Raw genomic sequence first — 17,985 nt, forward strand, 5'->3', positions numbered from 1 at the left:
GTCGTTTTAGATCCTCATTCGACCCACTAGGCATAGAACATGACTCTTACATGCAGGCATATAGATGCGAGGTTACATCTGGGTAGACTATACTCCTGCATGTCTGCTTTCGACCTCAGGGTCTTTTGACCTTCGGCCGGTCGAGTAATCTATATTAATGTTATAACCAAGCCCAGGATCTCAACTATTCCACTGGACTAAAAGAGGACTATATCTGATCCCATTGTGCTCCTAAACACCTTATATAGTAGCGCACTGTAATGTTAGGTGACGCACTACAACTGAATTAATTAACCAATCGCCATCAAGCCAACATGCGATAGTAATTAATCACGCAATAATATGTTCTCCAAGCCAATTAATCCTTGTCGTGATCCCAGTCGGCTGGGACATGTATGGAGAAAATGCGCCGGTTCCTCCGGAAGTGTACAAGCGGGCGCACGTTCCTGCACCTGTTACCATACATGCCGGGGCCTCGGACTGCTCACATGTCTCAAGGCTCCTGCTACCTTGAGGTTTCGGTGCTAGTCACGATACAGCCTCACAACTGTAGGCCAGGATAGATAGTCAAGCACTAGTAGACAGGCTTAAGCTTCCTTAGTTATATTCTTTTTAAATAATTTTGGTGGTTTTTGGCTCCACTGTATAATCCTCCCGCTATCGCTTATTACATATTAGTAGTGACTTTGGTACTCAGTAAGTCCATGTGTTGCTTCTAGTGACAAGCAGGGATACTATTTCTGGCCAGGTAGATTAATAGAAATACTACTAACAATCCACCGGCCGCGGCCAGGATGTAACATAGATCTGGTTGGAAACTGCGCTTGGGGATTAATTCTTAATGCTATGTGGAAATTAAATACATGCGGGGCCTACTATAGCTCCAGCCTTGTTGTAGTAACTCTAAAGTAGTTGGTATTATTAAGCTACACGTAATGAAAGATGTTGTATGTATATATAATACGTCTTTAACCCAGTAGGATGTACTGAATGTCACAATGATTATAATATAACGCTTCAGCATAGGAGCCCCAACGCTATGGTTGCATGGAACTTGCTATTGTTACTACAGCCTCGTCGAGCGTTCCGCATGCAAGCGGCGTGCCATTAAATCTATCCCGATTGGCTTAATCTGCAGCTAGGTTGGGATAGTATGACAGCCTGATTTTACGCCGTTCTAGTTTAATTTGGAGGCTGAGCGCCCCCGCCTTTTAAATTATCCGCCATGTATCGATCTACTATGTAGCATTAGTTGATCATTACTATTCATCTCTGCCCGAGGGTAAGTAAGGATGTGGAATATATACTAGCGTCTGTAATAAATCTGAATCACTTTTAATTATTCGGGATTCTCTGGGAAGGATTAACAAAAGTACTACAGAGTACTCGGATGCCTAACACTGGCTAGCAAGAGGGAATAGCTCGCTTAGCTTCGACGGTGTCAATGTATAAAAACCCGACTGAACACAACATAGAGACCTATTCTCAGCTCCAACCCCTGCATCGAGTCTAAATTTCCACTCCATATTTTCAGTCAGTTACAATGGTTGAAGCACTTGCCTTTTCCTATGGGGCCCCGAACCCAATTGCCAGCTTGCACCTGGCTAACCCGCCTCTCCCCGACTGCGGGCCAGGACAAGTTTTGGTGCAGTTTCTGGCGGTTCCCATTAACCCATTGGATTTTTTCGTGATCGAGGGCAAATACCCTGTCAAACTCCAAAGTATCTACACCAACGAGGCGGGCGAGCAGCTCGCTATTCCTGGTTCGGATGGCGCCGCCCGCATCTTACAGACCGGGTCAGCTGTCAGCGACTTTGGCGTTGACGACATTGTCATCCTTCGAACGCATTGTCGGGGCACCTGGAGAACCCATGCCGTGCTCGAGGAGGACGATCTAATTCGTATTTCATCCACTATTAACCCACGCCTCGCGTCCCTGCTACGGATGAGCGTGGCCCCCGCATATTTCTTACTGCGGGAATATCAATCGCTCAAGCCTGGCGACTGGATCATCCAAAACGCGGCCACGGGCACGATCAGCCATTTTGTCTGCCAATTGGCTCTATTGCTCGGGGTGCGAGTTATTAGCATCATCCGCAACCGATCAAGCGCCGATGAACTGGAGCGCACAAAACGGTCGCTGCGTTCCCATGGCGCGTCATTAGTGCTGACAGAGGACGAACTCAGCACAAGCACTGCCCTCCAGGGGAAAAGGATTACCCTAGCCATCGACTCAGTCTCGGATGATATATTAGCACGCACTATGGCGGCATGCATGATCCCGGGAGCCACATTAGTGACGGCCGGGTTCCTCGGGGCTGCGACAGCTCGACCCGATCCGCAATTGCGCCAATTTCTATGGCAGAAAAATATTACTCTCAAGGCGTTTCGGCTGAGTGACTGCCTTAGCAAACGGGACTTGACACAGCAAACCGCGCTGTTCGAGTGGTTTGGGGACTTGTTCGCTCGCAGAATCCTGAAGGCCCCAGCGCTGGAATACGTGCAGTGGAAACAAGGGTCCGAAAGGCGGCTCCAGGATGCTATTTGGAAACAGGAGCAGGGATGGGTTGGCCAACAGAAGACAGTTCTTGTGTTTGAAGTGTAGGATTCTTAGGTTACGAGGTTAGGTTCGTTTATGCAAGTAAGGTCTATCGGGCCATCAGGCTCTACTAGATTAAGGTAGCGGTATAAGCCTGCTATGTATTCAGAAACATTCAGAACACGAATTTGTTCATTGTACTAAGCTTTATATCCTTTTGCTTATTTCCTATCATCCTTGTAATTGGCCCCTCACGTCTCTGTTTCGTAACTAATTGTGGGTGGGTGGATCCTGTCACTTTACTCCGTAAGGCTCTGCCCGGCCCACTACAGCCGCAAGTGGAACATTTAATACAACTACCACAACAAGAAATCACGCAACCCTCTGGCCCCCTCTCGTCTTATTCAACGCCTGCTGCACGGTAAGTCCGAAAAGCCGAAGAGCTCATCGATGACAAATGCTCGCAATTCAGCCTTCAGCCTTGGAATTATTCTTGGGGAGAATAGCTCTATATTATAAACTAATAGGCTTTCATTGCATTGTTATACCTTATCTATCTCACCCATTCCGAGAACGATCCATACGGTATTTAAGCTACTGTAACCTGGCGCCATGTCTCTTCCTTTGCACGAGGACTTGTTTAATAGGCCCACCACTCCGCCCGCCGTACTGATGACCGACACCCAGGCATCAGATACCAAAAAACAAACGCCCTCGAGGCCGGCTGACTCGCCTCCCCCGCCGCCCGATGGCGGACTGACCGCGTGGCTACAGGTTGTAGGAGCGTTCTTTCTTTTCTTTAACTCATGGTGAGGATTCTTAGGTTGAAGAGATTAAAAATAAAAAGTATCTATCGCTAACCTCTCGAGGTACAGGGGCCTGCTTAATGCCTTTGGCGTCTTTCAGAGCTACTATCAATCTGATCTTATCCCCAGCTATTCTTCTTCCTCCATCACATGGATCGGCACAGTGCAAGGGTTCCTCCTCTTTCTGGTGGGTGTTATTGTGGGCCCCATATTCGACAAAGGGTACCTCCGAAGCCTAGTCGCCATCGGGGCTTTCCTGGTTGTGTTTGGTCTGATGATGACCTCCTTGTCGACCAAGTACTACCAACTCTTTCTAGCGCATGGAGTCACCGTGGGTATTGGTTGCGCCTTTTTATTCCTGCCCAGCATTGCCATTGTGGCCACCTACTTCACCTCCCATCGTGCAGTCGCAACCGGGATCACCGCGTCGGGCGGAAGTATCGGCGCAGTAATCTATCCTATCATGTTCCATAAACTGATTGACCAGGTCGAGTTTGCCTGGACGACGCGCATCATCGCCTTCGTGGCCCTGGCCGGTCTGAGCGTATCGTTACTGGTGTTGAAACGACGACTGCCTCCACCCAAGCAGAGCCGATCACTCCTCGACCTCGGCGCACTGAAAGAAACACCGTTCCTAGTGTTTGCTTTCGGGCTCTTCTGTTCCTTCGTGGGACTATACTACCCGTTCTTCTACCTGCAGAGCTACTTCACCTCTTACCTCCACGATGACAGCAGCCTGGCCTTCTACATTTTTTCCGTGTTGAACGCCACCTCAGTCCTAGGCCGTATCACCCCCGGTCTGCTGGCCGATCGTGTCGGCGGACTTAACATCCTCGTTCCTATTAGTCTCCTGGCGACTATTCTGGCCTTCGTGTGGATCGGTATCCGCGACGTGGCTGGAGCCGTTGTCTTCGCCTGTTTCTACGGCTATGCCTCGGGAGCAATTGTCTCGTTACCCCCGTCCATTCTCACGCGCATGTCCCCCAACATGACCGTGGTGGGCACGCGGCTAGGTATGATCTTCATGTTTGCCGGGTGCGGATTCCTGATCGGCACCCCGATCGCGTCCACTCTGTTGGATTTGGCGAAGGCGGAGTTCTGGAAGGCGCAGCTCTTTAGTGCCATGTTTGTGGCTGCAGGGACAATCTGCTTTGTGATTTTGCGGATGATGTTGGTGAAAAAGGTGGATGGTTGGAAGATTTGAGTTCCCCGACACACTTAGGAAGGAGTTGCACTGATTTATTAGCATTGGGCGAGACGAGAAAAGGGACCTGTTAATTGCCATCTTACCGGACTTTGCTGGCCCAGTGTCAGAATAAAGCTAGTCCATATTGGGACATCATGTGAATATATATACCCAATACTCCTCATAGAGGGGTTGGGCAGAAAATCCTTCTGAATACAATCACTTCAGACCCCCCAATAAAGCAAACACCCAGACATGCAGCAAAATAAGAACCAGACTATTTTCACACCCGCTAGTCCCGTTTAGGATAGCTCCTGACGGCTCCGACGTCCGCCAGCCTCTGCGATAGCCACGTAGTCGATATAGTTAGTGTTGTGAATCTACAGTAGGTCAGAGTAACTGGCATTGAATAGAGAAAAATATGCCATTGAATTGGATGAGCGAACTTACTTAGTATACAGGAATTTGCCTGTGGGAAGACATATAAGCGAGGACTTCGCTGATCCTTGGGGTAATCCTTCGGGCCGATCCCATATTCACAACCGTTACGGAGTAGTTACAGATACGAATGATACAAAATAACTGTTACATTGTATGACATCACAGTAGTAGTAGTAGTATTCATACACCGACCCCTCGCCTTGGGCGATATGCAGGATCTCCCTATCCTATCTATATGTATACTTTCCTTATATACATTGAACCATTTCTTTCCTGACGAATTTGGAGCCTCGTCAAGGCCTATGTTGGCCTAGTTGCCTGGTGTTCTGTTCTGCGGCCCCCGTGGCGCGCGACTTCGAAACCTCTGGGACGCTTCTGCAAAGTCCAGTACAGCACCTAGGACGCTATTATCTTGCAAGCGATACTATCTGTTGCAAAATTGCATTGCCAGTTCTCTTGGACACTTCCTAAAAGTTCCTTGGCGCGGGAGCTAGACCGACAACAGTTAATACTATTATTGTACTGGATTATGTTTAGGATTTTTTTTTTTTTTCTCTTTTTTTTTTGCGGTCTTCCCTCTTAATAATATTGGGTGTCGTCCGGTCGATGTTGAGGCTCCTCACTGGTGGGAGCCTACACCCTCCCAAGAATCGGTCCGTTCCGCAGCCCACAAAAGAGTCCCAAGGCCCGTTCGAAACAACAATATGGAAGGGCTTTTCACTTTGCCTCAACAATTTTTCAAAAGGCCGCTCCGCCAGATTTTCTTCGCCGTACTGTAAGCAGTCGGCACGAAGATCATTAGAACGTCTTAAGGTATCGATTGATGGGCAGCGAATAATACGAGTTTCCTATTTTAGCGGGGTGATTACGCAAACTCGGAGACAAGGCCGTAGGCACTGCCCTGTTCAGCCACACGGGCTTAAAAACCTGTTTCCCTCAAGTATGCTCCATGTAGGTGGGTCTCCCGAGATTTAGGATTCTATATACTGGATATCATTAAAAGATTCCAGACCATATGTTTATCTTTTGAAACTATGACCGCAACAAGACAGTCGAGACAGAGATACGATGGTCCTCGGCACGCGGGTACTTCCCAGCCAGAAAGGTAAACCATCCTCATAAGTCAGTCAAAGGATGCTAATCAAAACAGTTCGAACGAATCAATACCGCTAGATACCTATGACCAACAAGACGACTCCGACATCGATGACGTTATTCCCACCGAACGCCCGAAGTCGAAGGGATGGGTAAAAGGGGTCTACCTTTGCGCCTGGTCCAATACAGGAATCCTATTACTGAACTTGATTCTCACGATGATTGCCTACGGAATAGCTCATGCCAATAAATCTAAAGAATACATAAATGAAAGCCCTTTCTTCGGCATTCTCTACCAGGGGAAATGCGAGGTAACGAATGCGTGGTCGACGTGGTTACCGGTAGCTATCAACATCCTGAGTACGGCGATGCTGGCAACGAGTAATTACTGCATGCAGTGCCTGAGTGCGCCGTCTCGTGGGGATATCGACCAGGCTCATTCGCAGGGGATGTGGCTGGACATTGGTACTTTCAGTGCGAGAAATCTACTCCTGCGAAGCAGGAAGCAGCAAACATTATGGCTTTTGCTGCTTGTAACGTCGGCGCCAATACATCTAGTGTGAGTTTGCCTTCACCCTGCGGGTAGGGAAATATTAATTGTAGCTGGTTGGTCGCACTAGATATAACTCCGTCATCATATCCTCTCTTGGGGCAGTTAACTATGGGGTTGTTGTGGCGCCTGTCGATTTTGGGCCCGAGGACTCATTGATGGGTCCCGTGGCAGGCGGGTTCGAGTTCTACATGCATCAGACCTACGAAAGCCTGGAGGCTGAAATACTTGAAAAGAAACTGGAGAATCTGACAATAGAGCAGTGTGTCAAAGAGTATGCCATTGACTATCCCCTCAAACGAGGCAATCTCGTGGTTATGGTGGATCGCCAGGAGCTGTATGGGTATAAAAGCCGGTTCGCTGGGCTCTCCTCACCCGCAAATGACCTCGATCATGACACACACATGTGGATGTGTAGTGGACTAGAAAGGCTACCACCTGTATGTTCCAAAGAAATAGTCCTTGAGCAAGTCAAGTCGGGAAACTGGTCTGTATACGGGCGTCCTTGGGTGCACATCAATTGGGCATTGCATGTGGAACGGCCGGACGGAACAAGGATTGAGATCGGGAGCTGGGATACCCAAGCGATATTGCGCGGCGTTGCCGCGAATAGTTCCCTAACTGCTGATGTGGAGACTCTGAGAACGTACTTGGACAAAAATGATCCGAGAGAGCCCCGTTTGGATGAGGATACAAGACTTTTAAGGGAATTTTTGGATGACTCTACTAACTGGAAAAACAGCACCTGGGCGGCAAATACGGATTTTGGGCTTTACAAAGGCATTATGCCCTACGACGCGTGGAGGAGCGGGCATAGGGTCTCACCGCCGGCTCGTATACGTTCCTGCCTCAGCAAGAAGATGGAAGATAACTGTCAACTCTGGTTTAGTTTACCCATTGCGATGGCTGTGTTGCTCTGTAGTGCCACGAAGGTGGCCTGCATGTTCCTAACAGCACAACAAGATCGGCCCGAAATGCTTCTAACCGTTGGTGATGCCATGGCTTCATTTCTAAAATCTCCCGATCCATATACAACCGGAAGGTGTATGATGTCAAAGGATGACGTGGTTCGTGGGCCGCAATCCTGGCAGCATAAAGGACGACCGCTCTTCGAAGGTCTGCGACGACTTTTCACAGGGAATAATAAACAACCCCAAGATATCGGTCGACGAACCTCGAGCAGAGTCTTCCCTGAGGTACTCCCAGACCGACGGAGATGGCTGCATGGAGCCGGAATCCGACGTTGGTGTACTACAATAGCCTGGTAAACGTGTATCCAGCCCTTCTTGAGCCATGCCTAACAGCCATAGCACACTATCCTACCTCATGATCACTGTGCTCTTCCTCAGATCTGGAATCTCTAATATCAAAGCCCAGTCTCGCCCTACTTCACCCTCATACCTCTGGAAACTTGGCCTCGCCAATCCGAACTCAACTACGAGACTTGGAACCGTTCACGCAGATCCGATGATTATTGCATTGCTCGTGAACACACCGCAAGCCATACTCTCGACCATCTACCTCCTCTGGAACAACCTATTCACGCGGATGCTCCTCGCAGTTGAGTACAACGATTTTGCATCGGAGCGGAAAGCCCTACGCGTCTCGACACCTCAAGGCGACCAACGTTCAACATACTTCCTCAGTCTACCGTACCGATACGCAATACCACTGACGGGGACATCGGCACTCCTACATTGGCTTGTGTCCCAGAGCTTTTACTCCGTGCAACTTGTTAAGAGGAACACCGTCAGCCACCATCTGGGTTACTGGACGAGTTCTGTGGGATATTCGCCTATTGCCATGATATTTTCCATCGGGGTGCTGGCCCTGGCGATCATAGCGATGATTGGCATCGGTTTGCGCAGATTGAAAGCTCATATGCCGATTGCGGGGACTTGCAGTGCTGCCATAAGTGCAGCATGTCACCCCCCTATTGGGGATGAGGACGCTGCATCCAAGCCTGTGATGTGGGGAGAGGCTCCGAGAGATGAAAATACCGGGGAACGCGCGAGATATGCGCATTGTAGTTTTACATCGATGGATGTGAACTTGCCGAATTTAGTGAGACTTTACAGTTGACACAAACTGTTGGGAGCATACGGTCAATTTCATAGGCGTTACCTTGTCATCTCGACCTCCTGCTTCTATGACCAACTGGAGACACTTGCGGGCAATCAGAGGGCCTCATGTGAGCAACTGTCCATTGAACACTTAGCTCGGGCAGAAAATAAGTGCTGATTACACCTAAATTACAAAAAGATACAAGCCTGACTGCTCTACCCACACTGTCTCTATTCTCACGCAGTGGCCTGATACAGTGCAGTATCCTCTCGTGCAAGGCGGCTATTATCAATGATTACCTATTACCTTGGAGCTACGACTTCGTGTTCCTTTCAAAGCTGTATGTGCTGTTATCTGATCTTTTAATATCGAGAAATTGACTTGTACCAAAGTTGCATGGCTGTGTTTTATGGTTTTATGTAGCTTACTTTGTCTTGAAAAGTATGGGATGCCAGGTTAAGCTCAGGATTTCCCCATAGGGAGTGAACTCTTTGATTATTATCCAAGAGACTCAGTTGGTTGAGATACTGTGATTCCTGGAACGATCCTGGTTTTTCCACTGAATGACATCTACTTCCTAGTTAGGCTAGTTGGCCTGTAGCTGATAGAATAGCTCCCTGCGCATAACTTCCCCTGAATTCCACAAGAAGTTTGCAATTTCTTAGAATCCTGCACATTAATGCAATTTCAACATCTAAATTCCTAGAGCCATGCATTATTTATGTTTAATACAAGATGAGAATACAAAAAGGATATACGTATACGTCGCTTTTAATTAATTTATTTGCTCTGTGATATCTGAAATTAAATTATTCCAGTTCATGGCGAGGTTGTGGCGATGTGTGCTTATTAGTTGAATCTAATTCTTGATGGTTACGGGCTGCCGATAACTCTGAAGGATTTGCAGCTTGTATTGTACTTTGGTATACTTTTGTTTTTGCCTCCTGACGTTTTCGAAGCACGATATATATGCCCACCGCGATAAGAAATATAGCACCAGCAGCGACGCCAACGCCAATGCCTGCCCTAGCTCCGGTTGGAAGAGAAGATGTAGCAGGAGATTGTGTCGCCCTATCTGGTGGGCTACTCAAAGCTGTAGTAGTAATGGGAGAGGTTGTTCGTACGGTTGCTGATGTAGCTGTGCTTGAAGGAATAGAAGTTGTCATACCAGCGAACCAATATGTCTGCAGGTCGCTAGGAGCCAATGCACTGAAGGACTCGTTGGAAGGAGCCTGGCAGTTTGGTTCCTTACCAGCACTGCAGCATTTCCATATGTCATTGTCGGTATCGTAGACAATATCGGGATAACGGGTACCAGCTATTTTAATAAAAAATCAAAAGTAATTAGATCATGGTTTTCTGATTCTCAGCTTCGTTGTGAAAAGCTTGTTTATACTTACCACAGCGTTCAGCACATACGGAAACATTCTCTGTGTCACCGAAGTCTTCCGCATTTGCCGAACAGCCGGCGGAATAGTAACCGCTTCCGCCAATTAAGGTGTGGGTATAGGAGCAGATATTGTCGGAGAGACAGTAGTCGCCAACAACACAACACGGCATTACTTTGTCCGTCTCATTTATTGGGCCACATGGGGCGGCAGGCCTTATTATCATGCCCGATGGCCATGTACAGGTAAATGTTGTATTGAGCATTTAGGCAACAAAAGATGGCAACTAACAGAATGAGAGAGTGTCAGGAGACGTAATATTCCGCCGCCTTTGCTTTCTCATCCCTCCTTTATCTCTTCATCTGGTCACTGTTACGGAAATATGATGATCCACCCTCTTGGCCATGCGGGGATCGATCCCATTCAGCCCCTGAAGCCTTAGTTGAACAATAAATCAAACACCGTTGAGCATCAGAGTGCATCAATAGGAATACAGTCGATTCCTGGTGTTTCCACGTATGGCATCTATTTCCTAATTAATCTACTGGTTGACGCGTAGCTGATGAACCGCTGCCTGCGTCCCATCTATTCCCCTGAGCCCAGAGTTCACAACAGTTACCGGACCTTGGTTAGCGGTAATTAACTATTAGGGAGACCCCAGTCAGACCCCAGTCAGGGGAAGAGGCTTAGTAAGGAAAATACGTGCAAGTGTTTGATAACTAATTATAGCCAAATAATCAGAGCGTGTTGCTTATGCTCAGAATTGTTGTGGAACTCAGAGGAAGTGATACGCAGGGAGCTATTCTATCAGCTATAGGCCAACTAGCCTAACTAGGAAGTAGATGCCATTCAGTGGAAACACCAGGAATCGCAGTATCTCAACCAACTGAGCCTACTAAGCGGTTCCCTATATTCTCATTGAAATGTTCTTCTATCTAAAGGATTGATGGGTAGAATGGATAGTTAGATATTTCCGCACCGCCAAGTCGGTCGGATTATAGTGTTTCTGTAACAAGAATGAAGTATCTACACTATCTAATCAAGCCCAAAGCTGCAACAGCTTATGTTGAATATACTATCACATACCTACTAGTTTGTATCAAGAGTTCCGGGTCACTTGAGCCTGAAAGACATTGTGTCAAATATTGCTACGAGCTTCGCTCGCCATCGCCCTAACGGGTGATGCTCTATAGCAAGATGCAAAACTAGTGTAACTACGCGAAGGCACAGGAGTGTGAGCAAATGGGGTTGAACAATCGCCCGCAGAGCTCAGCTGACCAACAGTTTATTTGTGCCTGTATACGCTGTACTATATTTAGAGCACTGTTTATTGGCTGCTCAATCTTCTTGCTCCTGCAGTGGCTCTACCAGTTTTGCTTTATTTATCTCCAGTCGAGCTGTCCACTAAATTTATCAAATTGCCCGCGTTATCCCGCGTCATTTTTTCTGTGGTGACTTTCCTCAACCCCGTAGCTTTTCATTCAGACTCATTCAAGCCCAGTGCCTCATCTACCGGCACCGATTAGCACAAAGTCCTGCAGCATAGAAGTCTGTATGCAAAGCCTAGGAAAAATAAAAACCAAGATCTTTCACATGAACTTTGCGAGAGATTAATCACCACAATCCGAACCCTGCCTTCATCACATGGATCTTAGTGCCAGTTATCTTTGTTTCTATTTGTAAGCACAAAGTCATTTCCCTTCGCGGTATGGGTCATCCCGGGCTCAACGGTATTATGGGCTCAATGACACTTTTTACCACTACACCAATTTCTTTATCAATTTTCTCACTACCACCATGCCTGAAAACTATTCAGAAGTTGAAAATCGAATCACTAATGCTCTCAGCGCGTATTCCGATCGTGACAAGCCCCAAATCAAAGCATTGGCGCGGGAATTTGATGTTCCTTATAGACGGCTGCTTCGACGTGTTCATGGCCATAAATCTCGTTCGACACGCCCTGCTTCCAATAAAGTTCTAGATAATGCACAAGAACAGGCATTAATTAGATGGATATCTCTTCTTGATGATGCATGTGCTGCACCAACACCTGCAATGATTGAGAGGTGTGCAAATGAGATATTGGCGCGCAATGGTAAAGATCGACGTGTTGGTAAAAACTGGGTCTACAGCTTTATTAAACGCCTTCCAGAACCCTATAAATTTACCAAGCAAAACCAAAGGAGAAGAAAAGAATAGCAGCAGAGAATATCTGTACTATTTCAATCTGGTTTGACAGGCTGGAAATACTGTTTAAACGCCATAATATTGGGCCTGGAAATATCTACAATTTTGACGAATCTGGCTTCCAGCTTGGCCAGGGAAAGTCCCAGAAAGTTGTTACAAAAAACAAGCATACTGCAGCATATGTCGGAACTGGAGGAGTAGGAGAATCAGTTACAGCAATTGAGTGTATTGCTGCAGATGGTTGGATAATGCCCCCATTCTTTCTCTTCAAGGGCCAGTACCACATGGAGCATTGGTATAGGAACCAGCCAAATCTTCCAGATAATTATTATATTGCTCCAGCTGCAAATGGCTGGACAAATAATATTATTGCTTATCAATGGCTTCAATTTTTTCATGAACAGACAAAGCATCGTGTTCAACGTGGATCTTACCGCCTGATCCTAATGGACGGCCACAAGTCCCATCTTACAGAGGATTTTGCTCGATTTTGCCACCAGAATTATATTATTCCTTGGTGCTTTCCGCCAGATCTTACACATCTTCTCCAGCCTCTGGATGGTCATCCATTTCAGGTGTATAAGCATTATTATCGGAGGGCTAATAATGCTACTGTACAGTGGGGTGGCTCTGTTAAAGAAAAGTCGGATTTTCTGCGTGATATTCATACTATTCGAATGCAGACTTTTAAGGGTTCTACTATACGGCATGCATTTAGAAACTGCGGGATTTATCCATTAAAGCCTGATGTTATTCTCCAGCCGCTTCAAGACGCAGAATCCCCTGTTCCTGATCTGGTTGTTTATGATGGTAATGAGACAACAGAACTACCAATCTGGGGTCAAGAAGCTCAAGAAAAGACTCAAGAAGAAGCTCAATTAGAAGCTCAACTAGAGGCTGAGCTAGAACCTCAACCAGAAACTCCACCACCTTCAAGCTCTACAACCAACTCTCCACCAACAACAATTACCAAGATGCGGCGGAGTATTGCCAAGGCACAGAAAGATCTTGCTGCACTTCAAGCACAAGCTGATGCAGCTGCAGAATCTAGCAATTTAGTTAGTATAAATACTGATAAAATTGCTGCTCGTTTTGAGCGCATTTGGCAGGGTAGTCTTACCAACACAGAACTTGGTGAACAGCGTGAAGCAGACATGACCCGTATTCTTGCCAACCAGGAGCATCACCAGGCTCGAAAAACTCGTCGCCAGGTTCGAGCAGGAGGTCCTTTATCTGTCAAAGATGCAAATAGCCTTATTCTGTCCCGTGAAATAAAAGAGGCAGAGAAAGAAAGACAACGGTGGAAGCGGAGGGCTAAGAATGCCGCGGATAAACTAGCACAGAGGGCCACAAAAGAGGGATTCGGGGATGAAAATAGGGATGAAAATAATGGCTGGGTGGCTGGAGATGATGGTCAGCCTCTATATTGTATTGATTATGGCCCAGGGAGGGAATAAATAGCTTCGACGTGGCCATGAAGGGTAAAAAGTGTCATTGAGCCCATAATACCGTTGAGCCCGGGATGACCCATACCGCGAAGGCGGTGTGGGTCAGAGGTGACGGGTACCTCCACCCCACGCGAAAGCGTCTCAGTAACCTCTTCCGCTTCTTCATCGGTCGGTGAACTAATTCAGAAAGATGGAAGTCGATAATCAGGGCCCGTCCAAGCTCAGCGTTCCACAAAATATTATCCAGGCGAAGGTCCCGGTGCCTAACTCCTAGGGAACGAATTTCCTTCTTGGACCTCAGGATCTCACGCATCAATCCGTTGTCATGTTTGATTTCGCTAATACTCTCACATCCCCAGGCCATAATTAACATGTGACGAATCTCTCCGGCCCCATGTAAGAAGTAGATCTTGGCCAAGTCGATCGCCCCGAGGAAGACGGGTAACGCAGACCCCTGTGCTCGCCGAGTATACGGTACACCTCAGCTTCGCGCGAGACCTCGTTCCAGAGTCGAGAGGTTGTTCCCTTACCGACAACAGTATACCCATATGCAGTACACGTGATCTTGAACGTTGCCATTCTTGCGTTGAAAAGTGTATGCACAGTGCATGTGTGTGAATTCATCATAGAAGTAACGACACCATTGATGTCCATTATATGCAGGTTTTATTTGAATAAGATCAAAGTGGACATATTCAAAAGGGTTGGTCGCTTTCTTCGATGATCGTTGAGAGATTTGTTTGGTGTGGTGCATAGGAAACTAAGCAAGTCTGGCATTTCTGATTGGCGCCTTTTAATTGGTTGATTTGCATTCCTGTTGTTGCCCCTGGCAAGTGCTGAATTGCTTCATGGCTTAGGTGCCCCATTCGGCGGTGCCCTGTGTCTGCGTGTCCGTCCAGAACTAGGGTTTTTTTCGGACCTTTTTAAGTGCTTTCAGTGCATAGGCTTGCTCAGATGGCTGAGACTCTTCGACTACCCATAGAACTTGAACTGTTTTTGGTCTGCAGATCTCCTTTCGATCAATTTTCCTGCAGATTCGGTCGTTGTTAAAATCCTATATATAACCATCTTCTTTCATGCGGTGAGCAGATAGAATATTGATATGGAATCCTGGGACATATGCAACCTGTTGGAGACTAATCTAATTTGCCTTTTTAGGGAAGATTGTGACTGTCTGTTGCACATTCATACTTGTCGGAACTGCATAAGTGGTTCTCGGCAGCCAGCATAGTTCGTTCGTCCATACTTCGAACGTTTGACCTCGTCGACTTCAATCTTCAACTTTACACTAATCAACGGAATACCGTAAGTTCTTCCTCTGAGCTTTCGTGTTTTACACTGTCCCTAGGCCTTGAATTGCCATCGTTGAGTCTCCTGCTCGAAGGGTTCCTTCAAATGCGGGATTGAATGATGTAAACCGCGAATAATTGTTGCAAACATAGATAGATGTACCTGAGTCCAAAATGGTGCTATCTTTCAATCGATAGGATGAATCCGTTGAAAAACTGGTTGGGATAACTGCCATAACATGGTGTTCATTGGTATGACTGTCCTGTTTTTGATCCTTTTGGGTTCTTTCGATTGCACGTTTGATCTGCTGATGCTTTGGAATTGAAGGAATCTGGATTGTTGGATTTGGCTGCCATCCTGAGGGTCGAAGTGCTTCATTGAGGTAGTAGCATCGGTGGAAGAAGTGGGTTCGTCCACATATACAGGGATTCCGGGGTTGATTTAAGCTTGAATTCTTGTCAGATTACTTGGTATCTGATTCATGATCTGACTGGCCCTTTAGTGTTGCGTATGCAGCTTCAAGCTTGGAAGACTGTCTAATCTGCGTAGTCCACGCAATATACACGAAATTCGCTTAAAATCTCTGGTAATTCAAATGATTCATCCTTATAAAGGACATTAACATGGCGTTCAGCCCAAGCTGGTGAGTGTTTCGCAATTGCATCGAGGAAATCCTGTGCAGCATAATCACCTTTGGCTTCTGGTAGATTCGCAGATTGGCATTCATAATGTGCTACTTCAAATAATGCAAGCCATTGGTCTAAATTGGTGTTGTTAACTAGTGTATCCCGTGCCTTCTTATATCTTGCAAAGATAGACTGGGCGATTTGTCTCTTCGTTGGTTCGAGCTGTCTCTTTAGTGATCTAAGGATCTGGTAGGTTGAATCCTTAGAAAGGCGATGCACTAGTAGAGTTAAAACGGGGCTTTGAATAGTTTCATGGACAGCTACAATCCCTTGTTTGATTTAATCATACTGATTCTTTTGGGCATTGTATAGCTGCATTCGCATCTTCCAGAAATCAAAGTAAATAGGATCATTCGGCATATCTAGGATTATTAGATCCTTCAGAATTCCAGATAATTGGCCTTCTAGTATGTTAGGATTAATGTAATTCCATACATCTCTTGTCTTTGCTTGGTTCTGAATGAGGCTGTACCAAGCTCGCCAATCATCCTGTGATTTCAAAATAGTGGAGACCTGTGGGCGCTTCGGTGCTTATTTTGAATGGTTTAATGTGATTGCTTCCAGGGGTATGGAATGCGTTGCTTTCGCGCATTTAAACGATTCGATTCACGGGTTGGATTGGTGGAATATCGCGTACATTGAATTCAGCGGGAACAGTGCAGGGAAAAGGTCTGAATAGCTTCAAAGTTTCCTATTCAGGGTGTATAACCGGGCTCATAGCTGTCGGTCAGCTGAATACGCGTATGAGCTAGTATCACTAATCTACGGATAAGGATCCATCTATATTGAAAAGTAAAGTCTCTAACTATCTGTTAGAGCTCTACTTGATTATGTCGGTTGTGTACTGGGCCTTGTTTTTACCCCTCTTCAGTCACATGATCCTGGCCACGTATAGCCATTTTATTTGACACATGCTTATGTACTTGGACAGCCGAGTAAGCGGGGGTAAACCATGAGCATAGCCCCAATTGGCTGTTTATCATGACGGCTTAGCACCCTTCGGGGGTTTGCTATATAAGGCGATGGGCATATCAAGTACGGCGTACTTGATATTCTGGTCCTTTTGTGGCTCAGTGGTTAAGCACAATCGGTTGAGATCCTAGAAGCCCACCTATGAACAAGGCCGTGACAATGTTGACGGAAAGTATTTGCGACCATTGTCGAATACTTTGAATGTATAAATAAATCCAATAGTAAATGCACAGGAAAATGTTTTGAAACAATACCGAAATGGTATAGAGCTAAGTTTACCATTAACATCACAGAACAATACAGCGCACAAAAACCCCAAAAATGGTATCTAGCTAAATAGCCAAAATAGCCCTAATACTCCAGTGGCCTCTGATGAACCCTGGCCATGTGCTCCCTAAGGTTATCCTCCCTATTGAAGGATTTGGTGTGGAAATTGAAATCAAGGTCCTTATAGTCTATCGTGAAATCTGCTGACAGTCCATAGGTTGGAAGAGTCTCAACAAAGGAAGCGGAAGAAGCGGTGGATGCTGAATATTGACCAAACCCACGGCTCCATACAGAACCTGCTTGGGGCTCTGGGCTGTCTCCTCGGAAACTGAGGGTGGTGGAGGGAAGCGGAGCAATTGTTTTTTTTCTACTGCTAATGCCATTCCGAGAAGTAGAATTCTTATCGCAGGAGTAGATGTGTGTAATATGCTGTCCGGTCATGACAACGCCATTCCCCGGAGACGAGTCATTTTCAAAAGTAGTCGGCGATTCGTCTTCCTCATCACTGTCTGCCTTGACTGCAACGCACTGCACCACCTCGTTGTTAAAATGGACGTGGTGCCTAGGTGAGCCGAAACCAGCAGATGACGTATTGGCCGGGGTGCCAATAAAAGGAGTTTGCGGGGAAACACCAGAAACTTGCCTCAGGCTCTCCCCAAGGTTTGACTTGTGACAGTTGGATGATGTACGATTACGGTCATTATCTGTTTTCTGTGCCTTCAGACTTGGCCTAGCATATAGTAAAGTCTGCTGCAATAGGGGTTGTTTTGGAATAGCTTCAGAGAGAGTTCTCTTCTTCAGTATTGGCTTTCTGTCCTGTTGGATGGCTGGCATGTCAGGACAGCTTGGAAGTGGTGAGGCCTTCGAGACATTCCTGGGGTTCCTAGATGTTTTAAATGGACCATACAGCCATGTCACATCAGATTCTTTCAACCTGCAAGGACTCATTAGATCCCGGAAATACAGCAACAGAACAGAGCTGTTCTAGAGTACACTGACCAATTAAGTGTTTTGGGCGAGACTTAGACTTCATCAGAGCCCACGAAAGCCCAAGCCCAACCCAACC

General features: G+C 46.6%; 7 protein-coding genes across 7 annotated transcripts; 4 read left to right on the top strand and 3 right to left on the bottom strand.

The window, feature by feature from the left end:
* Positions 1–1,543: 1,543 nt before the first annotated feature.
* ATNIH1004_001642 (MDR family NADPH-dependent oxidoreductase) lies at positions 1,544–2,605 on the top strand (the record flags this gene model as incomplete). Its single annotated transcript, XM_033566341.1, has 1 exon — positions 1,544–2,605. The coding sequence occupies one exon, from the start codon at positions 1,544–1,546 to the stop codon at positions 2,603–2,605; it is 1,062 nt and encodes a 353-aa protein (XP_033432098.1).
* Positions 2,606–3,211: 606 nt separating this feature from the next.
* ATNIH1004_001643 (uncharacterized protein) lies at positions 3,212–4,549 on the top strand (the record flags this gene model as incomplete). The annotated part of the gene is made up of 2 exons (XM_033566342.1): positions 3,212–3,316; positions 3,446–4,549. The coding sequence occupies 2 exons, from the start codon at positions 3,212–3,214 to the stop codon at positions 4,547–4,549; spliced, it is 1,209 nt and encodes a 402-aa protein (XP_033432099.1).
* Positions 4,550–6,040: 1,491 nt separating this feature from the next.
* Positions 6,041–8,699, top strand: ATNIH1004_001644 (uncharacterized protein; the record flags this gene model as incomplete). The annotated part of the gene is made up of 4 exons (XM_033566343.1): positions 6,041–6,077; positions 6,146–6,626; positions 6,688–7,684; positions 7,995–8,699. 4 exons carry the CDS (start codon positions 6,041–6,043, stop codon positions 8,697–8,699), a joined length of 2,220 nt encoding a protein of 739 aa, XP_033432100.1.
* A 791-nt stretch (positions 8,700–9,490) lies between these two features.
* Positions 9,491–10,241, bottom strand: ATNIH1004_001645 (uncharacterized protein; the record flags this gene model as incomplete). Its single annotated transcript, XM_033566344.1, has 2 exons — positions 9,491–9,999; positions 10,082–10,241. The coding sequence occupies 2 exons, from the start codon at positions 10,239–10,241 to the stop codon at positions 9,491–9,493; spliced, it is 669 nt and encodes a 222-aa protein (XP_033432101.1).
* Positions 10,242–12,933: 2,692 nt separating this feature from the next.
* Positions 12,934–13,713, top strand: ATNIH1004_001646 (uncharacterized protein; the record flags this gene model as incomplete). Its single annotated transcript, XM_033566345.1, has 1 exon — positions 12,934–13,713. The coding sequence occupies one exon, from the start codon at positions 12,934–12,936 to the stop codon at positions 13,711–13,713; it is 780 nt and encodes a 259-aa protein (XP_033432102.1).
* Positions 13,714–13,747: 34 nt separating this feature from the next.
* On the bottom strand, positions 13,748–14,283 carry ATNIH1004_001647 (uncharacterized protein; the record flags this gene model as incomplete). The annotated part of the gene is made up of 2 exons (XM_033566346.1): positions 13,748–14,158; positions 14,185–14,283. 2 exons carry the CDS (start codon positions 14,281–14,283, stop codon positions 13,748–13,750), a joined length of 510 nt encoding a protein of 169 aa, XP_033432103.1.
* Positions 14,284–17,003: 2,720 nt separating this feature from the next.
* ATNIH1004_001648 (uncharacterized protein) lies at positions 17,004–17,753 on the bottom strand (the record flags this gene model as incomplete). Its single annotated transcript, XM_033566347.1, has 1 exon — positions 17,004–17,753. The coding sequence occupies one exon, from the start codon at positions 17,751–17,753 to the stop codon at positions 17,004–17,006; it is 750 nt and encodes a 249-aa protein (XP_033432104.1).
* Between the last annotated feature and the right edge of the window lie 232 nt (positions 17,754–17,985).

Source organism: Aspergillus tanneri (assembly GCF_003426965.1).
Source record: "Aspergillus tanneri strain NIH1004 chromosome Unknown AapTan_2_pilon_pilon_pilon, whole genome shotgun sequence".
NCBI classification, from domain to species: domain Eukaryota; kingdom Fungi; phylum Ascomycota; class Eurotiomycetes; order Eurotiales; family Aspergillaceae; genus Aspergillus; species Aspergillus tanneri.